The 25602-nt window shown below is 34.5% G+C and overlaps 1 protein-coding gene across 13 annotated transcripts in view; it reads right to left on the bottom strand.

Moving 5' to 3' along the window:
* LRRC7 (leucine rich repeat containing 7) overlaps nt 1–25602 on the bottom strand; it is a 552029-nt gene that overhangs the window by 281683 nt on the left and 244744 nt on the right. For all 13 annotated transcript variants that reach the window (XR_006712370.1, XR_006712369.1, XR_006712368.1 and 10 more), the window contains one exon: nt 5194–5272. Coding sequence is in view for 10 of the 13 variants with exons in the window: in XM_045477806.1 (XP_045333762.1) it covers nt 5194–5272 (79 nt within the window). In the remaining 3 variants the exon portion in view is untranslated. The remainder of the gene's footprint in view (nt 1–5193; nt 5273–25602) is intronic.

Genomic DNA, 25602 nt, shown 5'->3' with positions numbered 1-25602 from the left:
AAGTCATGATCTCGCGCTCTGTGAGTTTAAGTCCCACGTAGGGCTCTGTGCTGACAGCTCAGAGCCTGCAGCCTGCTTCGGATTCTGTGTCTCCCTCTCTCTCTGCCCCTCTCTCACTCACACTCTGTCTCTCAAAAATGAATAAATGTTAGGGGCGCCTGGGTGGCTCAGTCAGTTGGGCCTCCGACTTCCGCTCATGTCATGATCTCGCAGTCCGTGAGTTTGAGCCCCGTATCGGGCTCTGTGCTGATAGTTCAGAGCCTGGAGCCTGTTTCGGATTCTGTGTCTCCCTCTCTCTCTGACCCTCCCCCGTTCATGCTCTGTCTCTCTCTGTCTCAAAAATAAATAAACGTAAAAAAATGAATAAATGTTCAAAAAAATTTTTAATAAAAAATTAAAAAACAAAGAAATGTTTTATATATATTGGCAAATAATTCTTTAGTAAAGAAGCACATTCGTTTTATTAATCACTTAAATTAAAAGTGACATATTGAAACTACAAAAAAGAAAGTTTAATACAGCAAACACCCATATAATTTAGTGGTTGAGCACATGGGCATTGATGTCAAAAGACCTAGGTTTGAATCACAGTTCTTTTAGTTGTTACCTCTGTGACCTTGTAAATCTTTGTAAGATTCAATTTCCTTATTTGTAAAATGATGATGCTACTATCCACTTCCAGAGTTGCTCTAGTGATTAAATGATTATCTGCCCCATAGTAAGAACTCACTAAATGAGATCAATTATATTACTTGTCCTTGGTATTACTTTTATTCTGATCTTTCAATATTAACTACAGTACTAATTTAAATACTTTTATTAATGCTATCTTTATTGTTAGAATAGGCAAATTAAGATTGGCCACCAACCTCCTTCTTCCAATACTTTTTTCTAATTACATTTACTTTAGAAGTTAAATGAAAACCTATTTGACCCCTGATAGAATAGTTCAATCAAATTACATTACAGGTTTTATAAACTGTGATTAAGAAGTCAATGTAAAATCTTCTCTAACTGAAAAGATACTTTATATCTAAATATTTTATTTTATACATTGTAAAATTATAAAATTAATATAACTATTTTACAGTATAATTTGGAATATATAGGGAAAAGAAAAAATTGCACATAAATCCACTTTCTTAACACAGCCATAATTACCATTTTAGGTATTCCTTTTTAAAATTTTTTATTATTTTTTAGTGTTTACTTGTTTTCGAGATGGAAGAGGGGGAGAGAGGGAGAATCAGAAGCAGACTTCAGGCTCTGAGCTATCAGCAAAGAGCCCAACGCAGGACTCAAACTCACAAACTGCGAGATCATGGCCTAAGCCAAAGTCAGACGCTTAACTGACTGAGCCACCCAGGTGGCACCATTTTAGGTATTTCTAATCTATTTTCCATGAAATGTTTTAACATCACTGAAAAATAGGATCATGATTTCTCCCTTTACTTTGTAATTATCTTTCGATTTTGCTATATAATCAGAATCACTACATAATCTATCTTTCAAACTAGGACATTTTTGAGAATTAAAAATGAGCTGTTATTAATCATGTCACATCAAGTGGTATAAACTAGGATGATTTGAGCAAACAGAGACATATGGTTACCCTATATATAATCTTTGTATCCATCCAGTAGATGTACCATAATTTATTAGCAATGTCCTTATTGTTATGCATTAAAATGTGTCAAAATTTTCAAAATGTAGCTTTTAATTTAAACCAAGATCAAATGTTTCTTCAGAATTGGTGAAATACAGCAAAAGAATCCCAAGCATCTAAATACTATCTTAATGTGTTTCTATCTGTAAAAGGGTATACAGATAATGTTTACCTATTTCATAAGGTTACTGAAAAGATGAAAATGAAATAATGTATCTAAAAGTATGAGACATGATGGACTCTCAATAAATGTTGGTCCATGCTTTTCTCATTAAGTAGTTTTTGTTTTCAATTTTTTCGTGGTAATTTTCACCAATGACTTGGTTAAGGCATTCAGACTATACTATAAAGTTCACATCTAAAACTAAAACTAAAACTAAGATAATAATACTGAAAACTGTAACTTTTATATTCCAGGGTCTTTATGACTTACTGCTTCATACAAATCTCGAGTCAAAGAAAATGAACAGAAAAGCAAGAGAGAAAAACCAATGAAACCCAAAAATGGTGTTTTGAAAAGAGCAACAAAATTGACAAATCTCTGGTCAGACTGATCAAGCAAAAAAAAAGAAAGACACAACTTATGGATTACAAGAATGGAAGAGAGAGCACCACTAGAGAACCTGTAGATATTTAAGGGCTGATAAAAGAACATTATAAAAATTAAGATGCCAATAAATTTGAAAACTTATATGAATGTACAATTCCTGAAAATCACAAACTATCAAAGATCACTCAAAAAAAAAAAAAAAACAGGTAATTTCAATAGTTATTATGGTATTGAAATTTATAATTAGAAAACTTCCCATTAAGAGAAGTCCAGGCTCAGATGGCTGTACTGGCAAATTCTACCAATATATGAGGAAGAAATAATTCTAATTCCGTACAAACTCTTATAGAAAATAGTAGAGAATGATTCCAAACTATTTTTATGAGGCCAGTTTTTACCCTGTTACCAAAGCCAGGCAAAGAAATTACAAGAAAAAAATTTCAGACTAATATGCTTCATGAATATAGATGGGAAAATCCTCTACAAAATATTAGCAAATCAGAGCCATTAATTTATAAAAAAGTAATACTTCCTAATCAATTAAGGTTTATTCCTGGGATGCAAATTTGGATCATCATTCAAAAAACATTCAATGTAATTCACTATATCATTAGACTGAAGAAGAAAAAACACATCATCATGTCAACATGTTTGAAAAAAAAAAGAGCTTTGACAAAATTCGATATCCAGTGATAATAAAAAGTCTCAGCAAACCAGATATCAAAGATGTGGTGGACAGATTCCAAGGTAGCCTCCATGACCCTCACTTCCTGATGTTCATGCTTTTGTATGATCTTCCTTAGAGTGTGATAAGAATTGTGACTTGCTTCTAATCAATGGAATATGGCATATATGATGAGATGTCACTCTCATAACTATATTATAATACTGTCTTGCTAGAAAATTAACTACTCAGCTGCTGGCCTTAAAGAAGCAAGCTGCTATGTTGTGGACTGCTTATGGAGAAGGTCAACATGGCTGGGAACTGTACAATAAATTCACTGAGCTATACATGCCGTATGTAAAATATATCTTAAAAATCTTTTACAATTAGTATACTACTTAAATTGATTTTTGTATTGAGTAATTTTTTATTAATTCCCAAATTACTTAATGCTTTTAGTGTTAGGCATTTTTTGATGAAGTAGGACATACTCATTCATCTTTTGAAAAGTTAAACATATGGAAGGAATTCAGAGACATAGTCAAACCACAGTCTTTAAGCTTCTTAAAGATATAAATTATCATCGGATTTCTACTCCCAAAGACATTATCATGATTCCTAAATAAGATGAGCTATTAGAATTAAAGATATAGAAGTCAAAACAATTCATCATCTGCCCTGGATTATAACTCAAGTCAAGGACTTGGTTGCAGTCTTGGTGTGAAAAGTTACTAATGCCTATTCTTTGTTGAGAAAATTGCATTCTGGTTTAAAAGTTTTGGAAAACACTTTTCACAGTTGTTTTTTTACTTCCATACTCTTTTTAAGGTAGAAAAGTTGTTATTTTTCAAACATATCTTACTTCTTGATGTTCCATACTTTCTACTAAAGGCCTTAAATTATTTTACAAACAATTCACTGTAAAGATCTCCATCTAAACTTCTATCTCCTTCTTTTATATTCTGTTCCTAGTCTTATCTACAGACTCTTTTCATGATCCATAAAGAAACCATCCTCATTACTACCTCTTCTTAACTGTATTGATAAAAAATCTCCCTTCACACTCCCTTTGATAAACTTCCTTTGGTCTTCTAAAAAACACTCCACTCATTAAATGCTTTTCTAGTGGGCTTCAGTTTTTCCTAGTCTCCCCAACTCCATACAGACAGAAGACTCAGGATTTTTTTTTCAAATTCTATTATCAGTTTTTGTATAATTATAATGTCAGTCTTACTCTGAGACTACTTATCTGTGTCCCATACCATTGAATTGTTTTAATCTCTCCCAAATATTGCTACTACTGTCTTTCCAGGTTTTATTTCTACTTTAACTGTTAAGTGACTTTAACATTCAGATTCATGATTTATCCAATCCATTCATTCCATGGTTTCTTGACCTATTTGATTGCACAGTACACTGTATCCCTATGACATAACATTAATTTGCCAACATTGACACATGCTGGCTCTCATCTTCCCATGGCATTTCTCTACTAACAGATCATAAGCCACAAATACCCATTTCTTTGTTTTAGATGATTTTCTTTTTCTCTTATGTTTATTTATTTATTTTGAGAGAGACAGAGAGTGCGAGTGGGGAAGGGACAAGAGAGAGGTGGAGAGAGAGAGAATCCCAAGCAGTCTCTGCAATGTCAGCACAGAGCTCAACATGGGGCTCTATCCCATGAACTCAACAGATCATGACCTGAGCTGAAATCAGGAGTCTGATGCTTAACTGACTAAACCACCCAGGCATTCCCACAAATATCCCATTTCTGATCACAGTATCTTTACCATCCAAGTCTTCCATTTTGTTATCGTCATAGAATTGTCTTTTTGCTCTTCCTGGTACACAAATACTCTCCTTATCTGGTCATACTTAATTCATTTTCCAGTCTGAACTACATGATCAACTATTTTCATGCACCTATCAATTTATTAACCTCTTGCACTCTCGTGAACTTTCATCACATCCTTAGTGTTAATTTTCCATCATGATCATAACTAATAACTGTTTCCTTAGTTTCAGTGCTCTTTCATGGAATGTTGCCTGAAAGGCACAGGAAAATGATGACATAGTCTGCTTCATAGTAATGCCATCTTGTGCCGATTAGGCCTTCATCATTATTCAGCAAAGCTTTTAATCATCTTTTGTTAAACTATTCTGATTTCATTATTTTCCCCCATCATTCTGTTAAATTGAATTTTAAATGCATGATTTAAAACTCATTTGTTATGTGAATTTCCTTTATATGGGTACATTATTATCCAATGGAAACATTAATATAAATAAAATGTAATCATTCATACTCACTTAGAAATGGGATTGACACTGGCTTCAATAATTGTTAAACACTTACAACATTTAATGTTTTCTGGAAATTCTTGTACACCTAAAATGTAAACAAATAAATAAATAAATAAAAAGGAACATGAAAATGTCCCAGCAAAAATTCTTCAAACTATAGTTCTAATATTGAGAATAATTAACTAAAATTATGAGTTAATATATAGTACAGATATAGTACAAATATACCATTAGGATAATCATTTAAATAAGTATAACAATGTAATAATATGTTAGTGTCTATAATATATACATACATTTAAAAAATAAAATTTAAATGTTAAATAATATTTTAGCACAATAATACTTGGAAATTGGTTATAAATTGAAGACAATTGTATGCTCAGCATAAGATAGATCTTGGGTTTTTACTAATTTAAAGCAATAAAAATAACTAGGTATTTGATTATTAAGTGCTACTACTGTAGTAAGGGGATATCAGCAGATATAAGAAAACAGAAAGGAAAACCTTGGCTTCTTTTACAAGATTGGAAGATTGAACATGTGAAAGATACATAGGGATATATCACAAAACCAATAGATATTCCCAAACTAATGTGGGTCTCTAATAAATTTTATGCAATTCTTCTTGTTGGCTGCACAGAATGTAGTTCTACATCTGCCTGAAAGGGTGAACAGGTGAACAACTCTTCATCGGGTCCTCTTTCCAGTCTCTGAGGCAGCCAGCCTGGCTCATCACCCTATCACTCTTAGAGAACTGCTCATCTGCTGTCAAAGTTGTGCTGTGGGCTATGTAACAGAAAAACAGGTCTTTCTACAAAACTGAAACTCAGTAAGCCACAAACCTAATCCATAAGTGTGAGGGTCAAAGAAATAAAAGATGTGGAGGATATTTCAGTTGATACAAATGAATCAAATATAGTAGGTTATACAAGAGATAGAAGAGAGGGCAGCAATATGAAGCTATTCCTATATGTCTACAGTACTACCAGCTCTAAATTTTTGAAATTATTAAGGGGGTAATATTCCTATAAAGTACTAGACCTACTCAGTATTTCATATTTGACAAGAGGATAAGGAACATTTTGTGGCAGGATTTTGTTGAACTTTTTAATGATGTACAGTCAAGAAAGAAAACCACCACCTTCCAAGATTCCATTGACCTACACCACCATGTCCACAGAACCTTGAAGCCCAGTGAAGCAGCAGGAGGACAGTCAAACCAAGACAGGTCATTTATCCACTGCAAAATAAGGGTACAAAAGAGGGTATGGAGACATTTCTCATGCTTTTTCTCCCTATGTGAAAGTTCATCAGAAACTATGCTGTCCTAAAGTTATTGCTGAGGTATCTTTGCTTCTTAGTTAAGAACCCAAGGAAGTGTAGGAGCTCTGTTACATACAAATTGAATGAGAAAAGCCAATTCTCTTTTTTGGAAAGGCCATAACATCTAGAGCCACCCTCATTAACTAGACCCGAATAAAATGGCAAAGAAGTCAATATGTCAATCCTTGAGATGTCCTCAATATTTCCCCTATGGTATTTATATTTCCTTTGGATATCTGCAACCAACAGGTGGGTAAGGCTTCCTTTATGACTTTAGCTTTTTTGTTCAGCAACCAGTTGGGGCTCATTGCATACTGGTATACCTGATGCCTTATCTCTACACGTGCCTGCCTTCTTAATTATGTGTGAACCAAGACATGGAAGCAGAATCAAATTAAAAAATAATTTTAAAGAAAAGATTGTATCTCTTTATCTTCTACTGAAAATGTAATTCCCTTCTGTGGTGAAAATACTACTAAATTATTTGTTTAAAAACATATTATGTTGTTTGTAGTTCAAACTTAAACTTGATCAGAGCTGAGTCTATTGGATTAAGATGGAATCCCAACTTCATCACTTACTGGTTCGGTAACCCATTTAAATGTTCAATGTCTACTATGAAAAATGCTGATTATATGAATGGTTTCAAAGACAGTTGTGGTGAGGATAGAGAGATAAAGCAGCAAAGCAATTGGCACAAGGTGCTGCATAAATGTTACCTATAATGATTAGAAATACAGAGGAAGGGCCAAGATGATGGAACAGCACGGAAAATTTTTTTGAGTCTCTCATCCTTGAAATATAGCCAGATCAACACTAAACCATCCTGCCCACCTAGAAAACTGATTTGAGGCTTAACACAACAATCTGCACAACCAGAATCACAGAACTCAGCAGGTATGTGGCACGGAGAGGTGAACTGAGGGAGAAAGCTGCAGAGGGCAAGGAGCTGTTTTTGCTTGCAGAGAGAGGACGGACACAGGGTGGGGAGAGAGTATGGAAAGCATCCCCCTTGCCCAAAAGCAGCTGGACAGAAAAGAAAGAGTACATGAGGAACTGAAAGAAAAAAAGGGAGAAAGAAGAAAGGAGAGGGTTTAAGTTCCATGAAGACTCTAAACAGGGGGAGAGTGGAGTCTGAAACTCCACAGCTCAATACCTGATGAAGCTATGGTGGTAAGAGCAAATCCCCAGGAGAAGAGAGTGAGGTCCAAGGGGTACAATGGCCACATAGAAAGAGGTAGTTCATCTGTTGGGAAGGCATTTGGTAGAGGCTGTGCGGCCACCCGACACTCAAAGGTCCCAACAGACACTGGAGAACAACCACATTCACTGGTGCTAGATCAAGGATGTTAATTAAATAGGAAGCCTGGTGCCAGATGTGTGTTGTGATTTACCATAATCCTTCAAAGGCTACTGCTACACAATTGCATAAACTTTTTCTGGGGCAGGCTGGCACTCATCCATGGTCTCTGGGTATAGGCAGCAGCATTGTCCCACAATCGTTCCTGGGGGCAGGTGGGCACCTGGCCACTGCTCAGTGAAACCCTCCCCCAGAGGGTCAGAACAGGTCAAAGCCGCAGTCCCTCAGAATGAGGGGTTGGGAAACACAGCCACATCTGAGATAAAACTCAGGAGGGAGGTGTCACCTGGCAACCTGATGGCTTGGTCACAGGCAGTGTAAAAGTGGGGAGTGGACAGACTCTGGAGACAAAGGAGAGGTGCACGACTGCTGGTCGGGACAGCACAGAGTTCCAATACTATAGACAGGGTAGCTGGGTGATACCATTTTCACCCCTCCTACGCATGAACATGCACACCTAGAGGCACTGCACAAACCACCCCAGTAAGCTAAGGAGCACCATCTAGTGGAGAATGGAGCCTTTACACTAAGCCCCGCACACGGGGCCAACCAGGCTCTTCAGGAACAACACAAGTCTCTCCACCTGCTTAGTTTATGGACTATAAAGTGCTTCATAGTTTGACTTCTAGGGGAAAAGGATGTAATTTCAATTGCACTTCAATCTATTTTCTGGTCCATCTATTCAGGTTTTTTTTTTTTCCTGTTCTTATTCTTAAATACAGAAAGAGAAAAAAATTATTTTTATTCTCCAATTCTATTACAAATATTCTTCGTTAATTTTTTCTACTATATTTCTTACTTTTTTGTAAATATATAAAATTCTATTTTTTTTACTTCCATCATTTTATTTTATTCTATTTCATTGTATTAACTTTTTCAAATTTTCAAACATTTTACTCTTTTTTCCTTTCCCCCCCCCTTTCTTATCTTTCCCTTTTTTCTCTAATCTATCAAGCTCCTTTCAACAACCAGACCAGGACAACCTAGGATCTAGCATTCTTTATTTGATTTTTTTGTGTTGTTTTTAAGTTTTTATTTTTAATTTTTTTTTTACCATGTTAATTCCTTTTCTTCCAAAAATGATGAAACGAAGGAATTCACCCCCCCCCCAAAAAAAAAAAACAGGAAGAAATGTCAGTCAGGGACTTAATCAACACAGACACAAGCAAAATGTCTGAACCAGAATTTAGAATCATGATAGTAAGTATATTAGCTACAGTTGCAAACAGATTAGAATCACTTTCTGTGGAGATAAAAATTAGTCAGGATGAAATAAAAAATGTTATAACTGAGATGCAATCTCAAATAGATGCCACAGCAGCAAGGATGGATGAGGCAGAGCAGTGAATCAATGGTATAGAGGACAAACTTATAGAGAACAATGAAGCAGAAAAAAAGAGAGACTAAGGCAAAAGAGCACGATTTAAAAATTAGAGAAATCAGTGACTCATTAAGGAACAACATCAGAATCATAGGGGGCCCAGAAGATGAAGAGAGAGAAAAAGGGGTAGAAGGATTATGTGATCAAATCATAGTGGAAAACTTTTTTAACCTTGGGAAAGATACAGACATGAAAATCCAGGAAGTACAGAAGACTCCCATTAGATTCAACAAAAACTCACCATCAACAAGGCATACCATAGTCAAATTCACAAAATATTCAGGCAAGGAAAGAATCATGAAAGCAGCAAGGGAAAAAAGTCCTTAACCCACAAGGGAAGACAGATCAGGTTTGCCGCAGACCTGTCCACAGAAACTTGGCAGGCCAGAAAGGAGTGGCAGGATATATTCAATGTGCTGAATCAGAAAAATATGCAGCCAAGAATTCTTTATCCAGCACACTGTCATTTAAAATAGAGAGATAAAAAGTTTCCAAGACAAACAAAAATTAAAGGAGTTTGTGACCACTAAGCCAGCCCTGCAAGAAATTTTAAGCAGGACTCTCTGAGGGGAGAAAAGATGGGGAAAAAAAAGACCAAAAACAACAAAGACTAGAAATGATCAAAGAACACCAACAGAAACTCCAACTCTATGGGCAACATAATGGCAATAAATTCATATCTTTCAGTATTCATTCTAAACATCAATAGGCTAAATGCTCCAATTAAAAGACATAGGGTAACAGAATGGGTAAGAAAACAAGATCCATTTAAATGATGTTTACAACAAACCCACTTTAGACCTAAAGACACCTTCAGATTGAAAGTAAGGGGATGGAGAACCATCATGCTAACAGTCACCAAAAGAAAGCCAGAGTAGCCATACTTATATCAGATAATGTATACTTTAAAATAAAGACCATAACAAGAGATGAAGAAGGACATTATATAATAATTAAGGGGTCTATCCACCAAAAAGATCTAACAATTGTAAACATTTATGCTCCAAATGTGGAACATCCAAATATATAAATCAGTGAATCACAAGCATAAAGGAACTCATTGGTAATGATACCATAATACTAAGGGACTTCAACACTTCACTTATAGCAATAGACAGATCATCTAACACAAAATCAAGAAGGAAACAATGGCTTTGAATGACACACCGAACCTGATGGACTTAACAGATATATGCAGAACATTTCATCCTAAAGCAGTGGGATATACATTCTTCTCCAGTGCACATGGAATGTTCTCCAGAATAGATCACATACTGGGACACAAATCAGCCCTCAACAAGTACAAAAAGATCAAGATCATACCATACATATTTTCAGACCATAACACTTTGTAACTTGAAATCAACCACAAGAAAAAATGTGGAAAGATAACAAATATTTGGATGAATGGATAAAAAAGATGTGGCATATATATATACAATGGAGTATTACTCAACAATCAAAAAGAATGAAACCTTGCCATTTGCAACTATGTGGATGGAACTGGAGGGTATGATGCTAAGCAAAATTAGTCAGAGAAAGACAAACATCATATGACTTCACTCATATGAGGACTTTAAGATACAAAACAGGTGAGCAAAAGGGAAGGGAAGCAAAAGTCATATAAAAACAGGTAGGGGGACAAAATATAACAGACTCTTAAATACAGAGAACAAACAAAGGGTTACTTGGAGAGGTTGTGGGAGGGGGGATGGGCTAAATGGGTAAGGGGCATTAAGGAATCTACTCCTGAAATCACTGTTTCACCTTTTGCTAACTAAAAAAATAAATTATTAAAAAAAAGGGAAATACAGTTGACCCCAGACCAACATGTGTTTGAACTACATGGGTCCACTTAAACATGGATTCTTTTTTGATAAATACATGCAGTACTGTAAATGCAGTCTCTCTTCTCTATGAATTTATTAACATTTTCTTTTCTCTAGTTTATGTGATTGTAAGAATATAGTATTTAATACATTTGTATGTGTTGATTGGCTGTGTGTAATTGATAAGGCTTCTGGTCAATAGTATGCTATTAATAGTTCAGTTTTGGGAGAGTAAAAAGTTTTATGTCGATTTTCAACTGTGTAGGAATTGGTGCCCAACCCCTGTATTGTTCAAGGGTCAACAGTAAATGGAAGAAGACTGTGTCAGTCAACAAAGGAACCAAATATCAAAATGGGCTGGCTTGAGGTAACACATTTGTAAAATTTATCCACCTAAGAGAACACAGCAAATAAATAGGAATTAGTGTGCTGAAGGATCCCTATAGCTAATCAATATAGTATCTGAGATAAATGTTCAAAGGTTTCCAGGGGGAACTTTACCATATATACTAATATATGGGCCCTAGAGTTTAAGTTCTAGAGCATAACTTTAACTTATAGTTCAACCTAAACATGAAGAGGTCATTTATCAAAGAGTTAAAAGTACAGGTTAGAATCGTAACTGTGCTGTCATATCTCAGTGCTGTCACTTAACTAGATATTATTTTATATAATATTTGAGCATCACTTATTCATTTTTTGTCTAATTCAAAGAGTTGATCTGAGTATTAGATAGTAGGAAGGTAAAGAAATTAGTATGGCACTAGATATAATTCATATATTAATAAGAATTAAGGTAACTTACTCGTCTCTATACTACTGTGTAAAATAACTTATCTTAATAGTCTTATGGGAAGATATATTAAGCAATATTATTTGCATTTTATGGATGACAAACCATACATTCACAAAGATTCAGTGTCTTATTTAAATACTAATGGGTGTTTACAGATGAGAATGTATAAGGTAGGATATAATTCAATTTTTTAACACTATATCTTTTATTCCTTTTTACTTCATTATGTTATTTCTTATTAAAATTACATTTGATTTGATTATAGAATCCACATCTTCATCAACCAGTCTTTGAAACTGATCTGTATGGTCCTCTGAAACACAGTGTTTTCAATTTAAAAAAATAAAAAATAAAAAAAAATAAAATAAAAAAAAGAAATAAATGTTTAATGTAATGGAATGATCAAAACTGCATTAACAGAATATTAATACCTTGAAGTAGAAAAGATATGATTGACTATTTTATCTGATTAATTGTGGGGTTTTGTTTTGTTTTGTTTTTCCCTTCCTTTAAAAAAATGGGTTCAAAAAGTTCCTGCTCAACTTTCAAAATTATTCAGGAACTTATGCCCTTTGTGGGTTATTCATTCTTGTCCTTTTTCCTGCTGCTTCTATCTCAGTCATTCTTCCAGAGGGGGTGCAGAAGAAGGGAAAGGGGAGAATTCTGAAATCAATCAAATACGGATCTTTCCTGTGTAGCACTATAGAAAATGAAAAGTCATTAAGTTTAGTATATATCTGGTTAATTGCTTTTATTTGGAGTATCTCATCTATAACTAATGCAGACATCTAAGTCTTGACAATGATCTTAAACCTATAAGTAATATAGTTTTCAGATTTATTTAATTATAAAAAAGATTATTGGTGTCAAAATAAAAATCAAAACTCAAGTGTTTTTAAAATCTTGGGTTAGGCTTTAAGTAGGTTCTAAGTTGGCAATAAAGTATGAAAGCAAATGTTTTTCCCCTGTAATAGATAAGTTTAGAGTCTAAATGTAGCAAACAATTTTGTCATTCTCACACATAGAGCCTAACAAGAGTAAGAGCAACATTGATCCTTATGATCATAAATGAAAGGCAAACCCGAGCGTAAGACATTTACATAACATATAAACTGTTTTTAAACCTTACTTTCTGAATATGTTTATTTAATGTGTTATAATTTTTACCTGTCCTCATCCACTCTCTCACCTAAATCTTCAGTCTAAATATTATCCATAAAAATACATTTATATTTAATGATCTGCATGATAATTTATTTAGCTATTTTAGCACATGTAGCTCTCTCTTCTTAATACCTAGCATTTTAGATTATATAATGTCTGAAATGAAATGATACTCAAAAAATAGTAAGACATGGTACTTGCTTGTAAGTTGAAGATTCACTGATTTACCATCTTATTGTATATTTGATATTCCCTGATATTTGAGTCGTTAACTATAATAATAAGGTCCCTGAGAGAAATGGGTCATTTCATATATTAGACAAATATTTGAATACTTATTCTGTTAAGAACTGTACTAAATATTGGGGATACAGGAGCTCCTGGGTGGCTCAGTCGGTTAAGCATCTGACTTCGGCTCAGGTCATGATCTCACAGTTTGTGAGTTCAAGCCCTGCATCAGACTCTGTGCCGACAGCTCAGTGCCTGGAGCCTGCTTCAGAATCTGTGTCTCCCTCTCTCTCTTCCTCGCCCCCACTCATTCTCTCTCTCTCTCTCTCTCTCTCTCTCAAAAATAAACATTAAAGAAATATTGGGGATATAGCATAAAAAAGAAGGACACATTCTCTTCATTTGTGGAGCTTATATATTCTATCAGAGAAATTTGTATAATAAAACAAAGATAATAGAAATATAAATGTATAAAATTATATAGTATCTTAGCAATGAGAAATGCTATGGGAAAAGATAATTATAGCAGAATGAAAAGGATCAGAAATACCTGGGAATGTCCAAGTTAACCAGGGTGATTAGGGTAAGCCTCATTGATTGGGAAGATGGCATTTGAGCAAGGACTTGAAACTGAGAGAGATAGAGACACATATGACTGGATGTCTGAGGGTGGAAAGTAAGAGCCTTTCAGGCACAGGGAATAAATAGTGAAAATTCTATAAGGCCTGAGTATGCCTGGTGTATTCTAGAAATAGCAAGGAGTCCAGAGTGGTTAAAACACAGCCAGGAAGAGTAAAGTAGCAAAACATTAAGTCAGAGGGATAATAAGGTTGTGTATGTGGGTGAGCAGATGAGGGTGTCAACCCATTTGGGGCTTCTGAAGCCATTGCAAGGACTTTGGTTCTTACTCTGAATGAAATAAAGTGACATTGAAGGACATGAGTGTATTATGATCTAATTTATAATTTAAGAGGATCACTTTGGTTCCTGAGTAAGGTGGCCTTTGTAAGAGGGAGGACAACTGGAGGCTGTATAGTAAAACATGAAAAGAGTTGATGGTGGTCTACTTCTGGGTGAAAGTAGTGGAAGGAGAGAGAAATGAATGGAGCCTGAATGTATTTTGAATGTAAGACCAATAGGATTTCCTGATAGATTAGATCTGGAGTATGGAAAAAAAAAAAAAAAAGGGAATCAAGGATGACTGTAGGCTTTTTTGCCTCAAGCATCTTGGATGAAGGGGTTGCCTTTAACTTAGATGAGAAAAAGCAATATGTGAAGTAGGCTTTGAAGAGAAGATAAACAGTTCATTTTTTGGACATGTGTAATTTGAGACTTCTAAGAGGAGATGTCAGGTAGTTGTTTTTTTATGAATCTAGAGTTTAGGAGAGAAGTCTAGACTGTAGGTCAAAAAACTGGGGATCCATGATTACATAGATAGTATTTAAACATGAGACAAAATATGAACACCAATGATGTGAGTGAGATAATGAAGAAAAGAGGACCAAGAACCAAACCATGAAGGACTCCAAAATGAGGATAGGGAGAAGAGGAAGAATCAACATAGGAGACTGAACAAGATCAATCTGACAGATGGGACAGATAATTAGTAAGTATTGACTTCTAAAAGCCAAATGAAATAAATGTATCAAGTGGGAAGAAGTGATCAGTTGTTTGAAATAATGCTGATAGGTCAAGTGAAATGATGACCAAAAACTGCCTGTAGATTTAGTAATGAAGAAATCAGGGTGATCTTGACTGGAATGATGTTGTTGGAGTAGTGGGCTTGAAGATAAGAGTGGTTTGAGAGAGGAAGAGGAACAAAATTGTAGATAGAGAATACAGACAACCCCACCTAGTCCTTTTGCTACAAGCAGGGGGAGGGGGAGTCATTCAGGAAAGAGGAGCTAAGAAGTTTTGTTTAGAATGGAAAAATAACAGCATGTGCATACACCAATTAGAGTAAACAAGCAGAAAAAAACCTTGATTATGTAGTAGAAAGCAAGAAGAATTATTGGAGTGATATTCATGGGTAGGCAAGAGAGGGTGGTTATTCAGTGGCTTCAGAGAGGAACAGGAATAGTTCATCTGTACTAATGGGCAGGAATCAGAGAATACGAGTGCAGATGCTTGTGGATGGGTAGATATGATGGTAAGTGTCTGGGGGAAGTTATCATCCGAGAGCTTTGATTTTCTCAGTGGAGTAGAATCAGTAGCCATAAAGATAGGAGAGAAAGTATGGGAGTTTGAAGAAAGAGTAAAACAAATGAAATAATCACAAGAAGAGGAGAGGCAATGGATTAAGGAAGTAAAACGTGACTTTGGAGAAGTGTTAAGGCTGCATTTCAGATTTTCGATCATGAATTTAATGTGATATCAGTGTGATTGAATGTTTTTTCCAGATCCTTTTAGCAATAGGTAGAGAGTTGGGTTCAACCAGGTTTGTAATTTTACTGAGCCAGCACAGTGATATAAAAGGAGGAAAGGTGTCAAGGGTATCATTTGACAAGTGACCACAGAATCCAAGCCATCTAAAGAGGGAAAAAGAAAATATATGAACAAAAAGGCAAAGTTGGAAAGATATGTCAGAATATTAATAGATTGGTGGTTCTGACAGGGCTAAATCATGTTTCGAGCTATAAGAGAAAGTCATCTGGAAAAATAGGAGGATGGAGTTAGAGAGTGAGATTCATCAGTTGACATGAATTTCTTAAAATTCCTGACAGTACCTAGATCAGACCTAGGAAAACAATGAAAAGTCAGTGTTTATTAAATTGGATCTAATTATATTTTCACATCAATACCTTGAAGCAATGAACTAAAATACTTTACAAATACGGAAAGAAACTTGATTTTAGTCAGAGGGTTTAGATTGAAAGGTATCTCTTTCTATTCAAACATAAAATTGGGGTGCCTGGGTGGCTTGTTAGTTAAGTGTCTGACTTCGGCTCAGGTTGTGATCTTGTGGCTCCTGAGTTTGGGCTCTACGTCTGTCTCTGTGCTGACAGCTCGGAGTCTGAAGCCTGCTTTGAGTTCTGTGTCGCCCTCTCTCTCTGCAATCCCCCACCCCCACTCATGCTATGTCTGTCTCTCTCTCTCTAAGATAAATATTTAGAAAAAAACATAAAAGACTTCCTACAAATACCAAATTTGGAATGATTTAGTGTTCTCTAATGCATTAAAATTTACGTTTATTACTGGGGTGCCTGGATGGCTCAGTCAGTTAAGCATCCGACTCTTCATTTTGGCTCAGGTCATGATCTCATGGTTTGTGAGATCGAGCCCTGCATTGGACTCTACATTAACAGTGTGGATGGAGACTGTTTGGGATTCTCTCTCTCCCTCTCTCTGTCCTGCTCACACTTGCTCATTCTTTCTCTCCCTCTCTCTCTCTCCCTCACTCTCTCTCCCTCTCTCTCAAAATAAATAAAATAAACTTTTTTTTTAAAAGAAGACCCTCTTTAATAACCAAATTTATTTTTGTTGCTTATAATTTTTGTATGAATTAGTATGCATGATAATAGTTGTGGATAGTGCATGTTGAAAAACTTGTTTACTGAATTTCACAGATATCAGCAGTCTAAATGGTTCACTATGTGATATAAGTGCCATATGCTGATAAAAGACAAAAACTTTAATATTATGTCTTGTATAAAATAAAGGAAGAAAATAAATTTAGAAAATTTTAATATTTTTATATGCTATTTTGTGATACCGATTTTTATAATTGCTATTTTGTTTTCAATTTTGAGAAGGCAGGCAGGCTATTTATATATCTAGTAAATTGGATTAGATTTAGGAGCAGATAAAAGTAGAATTTTTTGAGGACAAGTTTTGAGCACCTTGCTTTATTTCATATTTATAACAATTTTATAAAGTGGTTTATTACTCCCATTTAACTAATGAAGAAACTGAGGCTTGTGGGGGAAGCCAGGATTTGAAACAAGGCCAACCTTATTCCAAATACTATCAAATTTTATCTATGATAAGCTGCCTCCATCAAATTTAGGGTTTAAACTACTTTGGGGTATAAGTCTTAGCTACCCAAGATTCGTAAGGTAGCATTTATAACAAAGCACTATATATTGCATTTGTTCCATACGTACTGTCTACGTCAACTACAAACAAGCTAAACTTTCTGGAACTCTGAATTTAGTGCACATTCATGATTGACTACATAGCATTCTTACATGGTGGCATAGTAAACTGCATTTGTTGTATAATTACCTTCAGTCAAATTTCAGATGGTATCAACTTCCTGAAACTTTAAGTATAGTGCTCAAGAATAAAGTTCCTTATATCTGAATTTAACATATCTGCAACAAGTGCTATAAACCTAGTTCAGAATGTTTGTATTCCTTATATATCATTCAACTGACAGTTATTAGAAGGAACAAATAGGAAGGGGTGCCAATATGAATAAATTATAACTGATAATCTGATAATAGAAAAGATGATGGGAAAAACTACAAAATTAATAACAGAACTATTCAAGTCTATCATTCTTATCTTTCTTAGAGGCAAGCAGCTACACATATTAAAAATAAAAGTTCAATAAGACAGCCCATGATGAACTCAAATCAACCTGGAAAATTTAAATTGCATTAATTACACCAATTTAAAGAAGATAATGCAATATGAAACATCCTTGGAACAATTTCCAACCAGAATGATTAAATAAAATTAAATATTTTGATATATAGAAGGATAAATTATAATTTTATTTTGGAAAATTAGTTTGTATATAAACCCTCATTCCCCAAAGATATTTGGTAAATGAGGCAATACTCCACTGAGTAGGAAGCAATGATTATAGGGAGATTTCAGAGGGAGCAATCTACTGCATGAGAAAGGAAACACAGTCAGGAATTAGATTAGTAAACTTGTGAGAAACTGTATAGGCAAGTTACACCTTAAAAGAAAGAGAGAGAAAAAAATAAGAAGAATAAACAGACTGGAATGTTTTGCTTTACCTCTAACCACTCTGGTGAAGAGAATGGAGAACTCGGTAAGAAGGTAAGCAAGGATAATCAAAAAGTCTCCTGCAAGACTATGTCTATTTTAGTGGTATTATAAAGAGAAAAACCAAATGCAGGTACGCTAATGAATAATTCGAGACAGTCATGCAACTGATTCTGCCTTAGGGACATGTCTGGCAAACATTTTGAGAAGTCTCTGTGACCTTGACCAACAATGAGTTGATTCACAGAGGAATAAATCTGACATAGATAAAATGAGTTAAAGGGTGATACCTGATTCCCTCTCTCCCTTTCTCTATTTCAAAAATAAGCACATTGAAAAACAAACATTCATAACAGTGAAATGAACTGCTTCATAATCTAACTTCATAGTCGATCGATGAATTCTTCCTTCATTATCAATCAACCACTTCATTGAGCACTTACTGCCTGCACATTGATGTGGCCACTGAGGATGGAGAAGGAGTGTGTGGTATAGCAGTTATTGTTCTCAAGGAGTTTATACTGATGCGGGGAGGGAGTCAGAGTAGTAGAGAGAGGGCTCACATGCTTCATTATCAGTTCAATTTTTTTCTCTTACAATTTTCCAGGATTTACAAAGACACAGAAAACAGGTTAATCACTCAGCTCAGAAAAGGCTCTGCTGTTACTCAAGGAAAAGTTATCAGTTTAGGTGACAGAACAGACCTAAGAATGATAAGAAGGTGAGGGCAATTCCTTTTTAAAAATATATATTATATTACCCGATTGTAAACTCCATACCCCATGGAGTAAATCCAGATGATACACATAAGCATTGCTTGTTGATTTTATTTCCTGACGAAGACATCAGAAAAAGTTAAAAGTCCTGGCATCAGGCTGAGAAGGTGACAAGGACACAGGCCTGGTATTTGTTGCCATCATATTCTCTAATGGAAATACGGGGAGTCAATCCTCAGTTTATTTTAACACTGTAATCTTGCGTAGAAATGGGCTTTGTAGAAAGGAAACCTGTTTTAGAGTAAGGCAAGTGCTAGTGATTTTCAGATAAATAACACATTAAGAGTGTTGTGAGCGAGCCATTTAATAGGGCAAAATAATATGCTTTACTCTAAACAAATGGTCCAATGATTTGCCAAACACCAAAAAGCATATTTATTGTTAATTGAGAACTGCATGGTAACATATTCTCCCCAGCTCATAATAAAGCATCCCAAAATAGACTTCCCTAAGAATTTATACATACTTCTTGAATCTCTTTCTCTTATGCTGAAAATTTTAAAGATTTTTATCATATAATTGGCTGCTCCTTTCTTCTTTTTCTAGTGTGTTTGAGAGAAACTCACTCTCATAGAAAGTTGAGGATATTATTTGTCCTTAGTGTTTTGCATGCATTTAGGGAAAGGGTGGAATAATTGGCAAGTTAGTAAAACACATAATAATGCCTTCAACTCTGATTGCCTTTCATTTTAACTAACAATAGTGATTTTGCCCACTATGATGCTGTTCAAATCTCTTCTTGCATAGAAATAAGTTTTAGAGGATGAGAGAAAAATCACTTAATTGCTGCAGAATTAGGAAGGGCTTTCATGTTAATTCATTTTCATTAAAGTCGTTAAATTATAGCATCAGTCTCTCTGAAGCTATGATAAATCAACATCAGACTTAAAACTGAACCACTGCCTAATTAAACCTTATCATTCATTGTCTTGCTTTACCATATAAAACAATTTACTCCATTATGACCATGTATCAGCTCTACAAAAAGGCATAGACTATTTATTCAGAGATCACAATATCATAAAATGTGTTTATCTCTGATAAACAGGATTTTTATTTTACTACTGAATTAAGATCTAACGAATAAATAATAAAAAATCCATTGGCATGGAAAGCGATGCATTTACCCATGGATTGCTGCATGTAGTTTTGGTAACAAAAAGGCTTAAGAGAGGAAGGGTGATTTAAATGCAGCATGAATGTTTATTTACCTGTCTCTCTCCCCTCTCTGTGTCTTTATATATGTATCTATCTATATCTATATCTATATCTATATCTATATCTAATCATCTTATGTAATTATATTATTAGTAGATCCTTAGTGTGTACTCAATAACCAGAGAATATGTATTTTTTTAACGTTTATTTATTTTTTTAAGACAGAGAGAGACAGAGTGCAAGCAGGGGGAGGGGCAGAGAGAGAGGGAGTCACAGAATCCGAAGCAGGCTCTAGGATCTGAGCTGTCAGCAAAGAGCCCTATGTAGGGCTCGAACTCACAAGCCCAACCAACTGAGCCACCCTGGCACCCCAAATATGTATTTTTATTACAAACAAAAACAAATATTTAAAAAATTGACAATACACTTGGCCACAATGTGAAAGTCAGTAACGAGACATCAGTATCATCTAGACCATGTAGTCTGCAATATAGTTCAATAAGAATAATGTGATGACTAAAAAAGTCTCAAATATGTTAGAATACTGAAAATAACTGAGTAAATCCTAAGAAAGGAGGAGAATGATAAACATTGCTGCAGTTGGAAATAGAAAAGTAAAAATCAATGATGGAAAATAAACAAGCCAACCAATAGAGACACTAACATGCCAAAGAGTATTATTTGAAAAGTTAGTAAAGTAGAAAAACTTCTGGCAGGATGGATGATTAAAAAAAAAAAAAAAAGTAAAAGACATGGGACGCTTGGGTGGCTCAGTCAGTTAAGCATCAGACTTTGGCTCAGGTCATGATCTTGTGGTTTGTGAGTTCAGGCCCCGTTTCAGGCTCTGTGCTGACAGCTCAGAGCCTGGAGCCTGCTTTGGATTCTGTGTCTCTCCCTCTGTCTGCCCCTCCCATTCTCATGCTCTGTCTCTCTCTGTCTCTCAATAAATAAATGTATGTTTAATTTTTTTTTTAAAGTAAAAGATATCATGAGTAAACAGTATTAGAAATACAAAGGAACAAATGGCCACTGATACGGTAGAGATTTATGAAACACATAAGAGAAGCCTATGGGTGATGTTTGACAATAAAATTGAGTATCTAAATGATGGGATAGGTGATTTCCTTGGAAATTATAACTTATTAAAAAATGACTCAAAATATATAAACATATAAAGGGTGGGAAAGAAAAACCTGTCACATGCAGAAAATATAATTTTATACATAAAAAATTCAAAAGAATCTAGTGGTTATGTATGAGACTTACAATTCAACACCATTGCTGAATGTAAGATTAAAATATGAAAATTAATAATGTTTCCATATAACATGAACTAAAGTTGTAAAAATCACTTTTACAAAATGAATACAATATAAACTAGCAACTTAAACTGCTTAGAGATAACTCTTGACAAAATGTGTGAAAGTCTCTCTTGAAGGAAATCACAAAACCTTATTGAAAGACACAAAATAAGACTTAAATAAAGCTAAAGTTCCATAGTATGCTCATAGATTACAATAGTTACTGTCACAAACATATCAATTCTTCCCAAATTAATCTTTAATCCAAGGCAATTAAAAAATGCCAATAAATTGTTTAAAAATTTCAAGAAGTTAAAACTAAAATTCATATGGAAGAGTTGAATACCAAGAATAGCAAGACACTCTTGAAAAGGAAAAAAATGAGGTCTTGGATTATCAGATATTGAAACTTAATATTAGTTATAGTGATCATAAAAATGTGATATTGGCACAGGAACAGGCAAGTGGGCTGACAGGGCAGGAAAGAGTTTGGAAAAAAATGTCTTTCATATGTAAAAGAGGTTGAATTAAAAATTAATGAGGAAACAAGGGATGATGTAATAAATGTTGCTGGACCAATTAATCATCTTACTCATATGGAAAAAATAAATTTTGATTATATACAGCATAGGAAAATAAGTTGCAAATGGATTAAGGGCCTCAACGTGAAAAGAAAAACTAATACTTTTGGAAGAAAATATAGAGAAATATATTTATGATATTAAAGTAGGAAAGAAGTTCTTAAATAAGCTTTAAAAATACAGACTACAAAGGAAAGAGTGACACATTTTATTACATTGAAATTGGCAACTTCTCCATGACAAATGGCATCCTAAGCAAAGTGAAAAGACAAACCACAAATTGGGAGATAATATTTGTAGCCCATTTAACTAACAAGGAAAAAGTGTTCACAGTAAATAGATCTTTTGAATCACCAGGAACCTAACAGACAAACAATAAAAGAAATAAAATGGGCCAAAATGAAAATGTGCCAAAAAGACAATTTGTAAAGAAAGAATCTACACTTGCCAATAAAAAGAAATTTAAAAATGCCAACTTCACTGGTGATTATGGAAATACAAATGACCAACCTACCCTTATATATTCATCTGATTAGCCAACACTTAAAATATCTAATAATCCCAAATGTTGGCAAGCACATTAACAGTGGGAATATTGATACTTTAGCTACTATCATTACATGTACATTGATCATTTAAGGACAAATTTCAGAAACATGCGTGGAATGAAATACTTGTAGGCATTCAATGTAAAAATCCATTCTTTCATTCAACTCCCATATGCATTCAGTTACCAAATCTTGCAAATTATCTCCTCAATGCACATGGAGGAAACATGTCTGTTTCCTTCTCACCATTCCCATTGTTACAATCTTAATTTAGTCCCTTTGTCTCTTTGCTAGACTACTTAAGTAGCCTTCTAATTGGTCTCCCTATCCCCCCTATTCCCACCACCGTTACCAAACTCATCCTTCACAAAGTAGCATTAGCACTCTTTCTAAATTGCAGATATGGCTAGGTTATTCTCCTATTTAATGTACTTCAGTTGACATAGGCTACAATGTAGATTCTCTAATGTAACAGTGAAATTCTCACAGTGCAGGTTAGGGTAGATGACATTTGGTTTTAAATACAATGTTTTGAGTGTTTGTGAAACGTATTATGGCTATGTTCAGCCTGTAGTTGGCTATACCAGTCTGAAGCTCAAGGAAGAGACCAAAACTTGACACAAAGTAGTCATTATTCCAGAGAGCAAAGATATTAAATATATTATTACATGTCAGGTTAGTGCTGATTTTAGTAGTTATTCATTATGTATTACAGTGCCATTTCCATCTTTTCCAGCACTCAGTTACACTTAACAGTTCCCCAGGATAGCAGGTGGGGACCCTATTCTATGTAGGTCCCTAATGGAATATAATATAAATATGCAAGTGTATATTTGTTAAAAAATGCTTCTGTATAATGTTTATTTATTTGCCAAATATTTATTGAGCACCTGCCATGGTTGCTGGCCTTTGTTTTAGCAGCTCCAAATACAGAAATGAATAAGATAGTGCCTGATTTCAAGAGTTGCATAATATAATCATATATATATAAGGGTATACAGAAATTAAACAGTGAGATAAGTTCAAAATGAAAATATATACAAGGCATAAAGTTATCACAGACGAATGAACAATTAATTCTCTTTGTGTATAAAGATCAGGAATGTATCTCAGAATAAATCACATCTGAAATGTCTCTTAAAGGTGATGAGGACTCTGGTTGAGGAGTTACAGCAGTGGGAAGGAAGGAATATTTTGGGCAGACAAAATAGTATTGTTTCCTTGTGTCATGAGTAGCCAGCCTGATGCATTTGGGAACAACAATCTGGCATTACCTGAGTATGAAATGCAAGGGGATATGGGTCCTTTGGAGTTGTGGTTAGAGAGGTAGATGAAAGCTATTCACACAAATAGTGTAGATGTTTTCCATACACAATAGTTCACTTATCTAATGTTTTAATATAAAAGAGTAATTTTAAATTATGGAAGTTAAACAGTGAACAGGATTTCAAGTGGCAGAAATGGATGTGAAAAGTAAAGATTGGGGGCCACATGGACAATTAAAATCAGATTTAACCTCAGCCTCCGAGTGAATTAGTTTTGTCATAAAAGGTCACATATCAAATTCAAGCACATTTCAAGCAAATTTTTACCTAGATTGACTAGTACTTAAATGAGTCCCTGCCTCAAATTAATCATTCTACTGTCTGTACCTAAATGCAATGCAGATTATATTCTCTCATGCCTTGACTCTTCCACCAGGACTATTCCAACCTTGTCAACGGTGATGCTGACACTGCCCTTACTTTTTCCTATCTAGTTTTTCTTCCCTTGACAGATTCCCAAAGGATGAGTTATGGCTCTTAAGTAACTATCTAGATCTCTGCCACAGATTTCAGGGATAGCTTTTTTAGGTACAATTTTGTGAAAGTATTGATGTGTCAAAATCTTTTACTGTTTGTGTAACTTTTAGCAATGGCTGATATATCATCGTGTTCCTCAAACCTTTTGTGCTGCTAACTTTGCAGATTATTTTGCCATGTCTAGCATGTATTTTTGCATAAATATTTCCAGAACATAGAGACCATAAGTACAGCAAAAAGTCCCTAATAATATTCACAAGGACTTCTAAGGATGCTCACAGAGTTCTTTCTGAATTGAGGACATACAACTCTCAATTCACTTCCTGGCAACAAAAATGTCTTGATGCAAGAGGGCCACTAGGAGATAATTATAAAAATAACATATTTCTTAGGAATTTCATGTTTATATTTAGGAAAGTTTTTTTCTAATCCTCTTAAAAAATAAATAGATATTTATTTACTCAGAATACTCAGCTAAAGCTGACTGAAGACCAAGGGATGCATTATATTTGTCCATATAATATTTTTCATAAATTGTAATTTCAAAATAGAACTTGATGTGTTAATATATGTAAATATATAAGCAATATATATGTACCAAAATATCAATCCACACAAATATGTGGCCTATAAATCTATTCTTAATAAAGGTAGATGTAATGTTATCTTTCAATGGATCTAAATTTAGTTGCTATTCTAAGTCAACATGTGGTCCTTTTAGAATTGTCTTCCTGAAAACCCTCCAAGTGGTAAGTCAGGTTGGTGTAGAGAGATGTGTGTGTCCCCGTTTGCATACTGTTTTCTTCAAATGAAATGTTCTCACTTCCTCAATCCATAGCCTTTATTGAATAATTCCCTAATAATAAAATAGTCTTAATTTTCTAAGAATTTATCATTGTAACTTGTGCCATATACTTAAGCATCTCATTGTACAGCCTCATGATATTTATATATAGGTGTTAGTCCTGTTTCCCTAGTGACACTGTAAATGTCTCCATGACTCTTAGACTCATAGACTTGAAATCACTAGCAATTCACACTGGTACTATCAACAAGTGTTCCATGTTCCAAAAGGAACATTCATTCACGAATTCAATCAATAATATTTATCGAGCTTCTATAGTATGCCACACACTGTTTTAGGCAATAAAGATATACCAGTGACTAGAACAACAAAATTGGAACATTACTGAATTTAATTCTAGT

The sequence above is a fragment of the Leopardus geoffroyi genome, chromosome C1 (assembly GCF_018350155.1).
Source record: "Leopardus geoffroyi isolate Oge1 chromosome C1, O.geoffroyi_Oge1_pat1.0, whole genome shotgun sequence".
In the NCBI taxonomy this organism is placed as follows: domain Eukaryota; kingdom Metazoa; phylum Chordata; class Mammalia; order Carnivora; family Felidae; genus Leopardus; species Leopardus geoffroyi.
Note: the sequence above shows the minus strand (reverse complement) of the source record. Positions and strands in the feature narration are given on the sequence as shown.